The sequence below is a fragment of the Helianthus annuus genome, chromosome 17, assembly GCF_002127325.2.
Source record: "Helianthus annuus cultivar XRQ/B chromosome 17, HanXRQr2.0-SUNRISE, whole genome shotgun sequence".
Lineage (NCBI taxonomy): Eukaryota > Viridiplantae > Streptophyta > Magnoliopsida > Asterales > Asteraceae > Helianthus > Helianthus annuus.
In genome coordinates, this window is record NC_035449.2 from 26,040,717 (window position 1) to 26,043,312 (window position 2,596).

General features: G+C 38.9%; 1 protein-coding gene across 1 annotated transcript; it reads right to left on the reverse strand.

The window, feature by feature from the left end:
- Positions 1-846: 846 nt before the first annotated feature.
- Positions 847-2,121, reverse strand: LOC110923890 (senescence-specific cysteine protease SAG39). The gene is made up of 2 exons (XM_022167943.2): positions 1,689-2,121; positions 847-1,564 (listed from the first exon to the last, which is right to left on the reverse strand). The coding sequence occupies exons 1-2, from the start codon at positions 2,119-2,121 to the stop codon at positions 972-974; spliced, it is 1,026 nt and encodes a 341-aa protein (XP_022023635.1). The 3' UTR covers positions 847-971.
- Positions 2,122-2,596: the final 475 nt, after the last annotated feature.

Below are 2,596 nucleotides of genomic sequence, written 5' to 3' on the forward strand. Positions count from 1 at the left end.
TAGACCACACCCCCTCTCACAACCGGATAACGCCTCGTGGGGTGGTGTTTGACGCACTTTCCCCGATGACGTTGAAAGGGCGTTACTCGGTTACAGTAAGTCTTAGATACAAAAAATTGCTGATAGTAAAAGTTAAAAGTTGATTGATGAGTTCCCTAACCGGAGTTCGAAGATGAGAAGTATCATATGGAACAAATTCCTATAACTCTTGGTGAGTATGCTGCAACTAAACGCAAAGATAAGAAACCTTCCTAAAATGGGTTTCCACAGCCGATTCAACCATTACGTATTTGTACGTGTCATGCTTACCACTAGAAAAAAAATTGTTAGCTGTTAATTTGGAGTAAAACACAATATAAATGTATTTTTGTTTCTTTACAACTATTTTTCTTTCTATGTTCTCCCTTTTTCGTTCTTTATCTTTTAATTACTTTCTAATTGTTTTTACAAAATCAGTGTATAATTAAATTTATCTTTTATCTTTAACAACAGAAATCTAAAAGTTTAATTCGATATCTTCAGGCAAAGTATTGTAAAATCTGGTTCACGAACCTTTTACGTCCTTCATTTCTTTTCACTCTGAACTTCCTTTGTCCTAATTAGCTGGCTCGTTACTTTCATTCAACTTAAAATAACGAGAACGTTATTTGGTGTAGGTGTATATTCTTCAAGGAGAATTGAAAACAAGTAAATAACAATAAGGTTACAAATGAAACATTTAAAAGGAGAGGAGAAAAGAATTTATTAATTACCTCTTTTACCTTGTTCTTCTTATTCATGGTTAGTTGTGAATATTAAACCTGACGTACTCGTTTGTTATGCTTAACTTAAACTTCGAGGATGGGATTTCCTTGCTTATAAAAGTTGGAATTTATAACGTGTAGTTTCCTTTTCAATTCCTTGTATAATTAAGAGTACATAATATACATACATTGTACATTACATAAGTATTACTTCTGCTCTTTCTCAAATTAAGCAGTGGGGTAGGAAGCCTGCATGGCAATGCCGCAAAGACCTTCTTTAGCCTCAACATCTCTTTGCATCATGATGTACCCCTCTTGACCCCAACTTGTTCCCCATGAGTTCTTCACCAACCAATACTTAGTCCCGTCATCGCTAGTCCCATAACCAACCGCAGTAACACCATGGTCCAGTTCCGTGCCACAGTCTCCTGTAAACACACCACTGGAGTAGAACTGGAAGTCTGACCCACTAGCATCAATAGCAACTGAGACGGGCTGACTGGCCACAGCTTTTAACAGCGCACTTTCACTGTTGGCAGGAACATCTTCGTGACCAGTAATTGCTGCGGCATGGTTAGATGCCTCGTTGCTGTTGCAGGTGCCATCAACACCTTTGTACGGGTAGTTGGTCTCCGTAGTGAGGCCTTTATTGTTTACGATAAAATCAAAGGCATTGTCCATAAGACCACCCTCGCATCCCTGATCTACACCGCTAGTGTCACAGTCCACGAGCTCTTGTTCAGATAGAGACACCAGTTTACCTGTTTTCAGTTGGGTTATTCCTTCCATAGCTGCCACAGCCGAAAACGCCCAGCAACACCCTACGTATCATCATGAATATTGATGTCAGAAGCATGAGATGTGGTTCTGTTAATAACAACCTCATGATCCTAGTACTTGGACCATGTCAGATTTGTAAAAATTCCCAAAATAATTTCAGCTTACCACATTGGCCTTGGTCTTTAACAGGCGTCACTGCACCTTTCTTTCTCCAATCGATCGATGATGGAACCGCTGTAACATTTTCAGACCTGAAAGCAGAGGTTGAAGGGGAGCATTCATGTGCCTTGAATCTGTTCCTAGCTGTTCTGAACTCTTCATTGGTAAGGTCCGCAAACTCGTTGACTGCTAGTTTGTAACCTGTGTTCATCGCGTTGTTGAATGACTGTATGTACTGGACGTTGTCATGGAAAATCTTTGAACGTCGTTCCTTCTCAGCAGCATCCTTGTATGTGCGTCCATAGCGAGCCATCCATTGCTCGTGGCTTTCATAGCTGGAGTTTTCGGAGAGCAAACGCGACGCAACATGTGAAAGCAAAGAAGCCGAGAAGAGGAGCAAAAGCAAACAAGCCAAGGAAGTGTGGTTTCTGGATGACATAGTGCAGCTAGTAGTTATAAGAGAGAGCTTAAAGAAACGAGTTGGATTGAACTCTAGTATACCCTGGGCTTGGCTTTATACAGAAATAGGGGTTGGCCCTTTTTGTAAACAAAACGGAAGTACGTGAAAGACAAGATGGCCTGATTTTGAAATATAAATTAATGTGAGCTAGTAACGTACTCTGTATGTTGTTTAGAATGATGATTAGTTTCTAATCAATCTAAGCAACTTTGGTTTTTCTAATTTGGACCGTATTGCTCTATTTTAAATATGTTGTGTTGTGCACTCTTTTGTTTTATTCACATGTACATAGAATCTATGTTAACTTAAAAAAATATACTCTTGACATTGTTTTTTGCATGTATAAGCTGTTTCCTCTAAATCAAAATTAAGTATGGTTTATACGCATTTGTCCGTTGTAACCTTCTACTATTAATTCTTGGACTTCATATATTTTAAGTTAGCTTCGCATGTC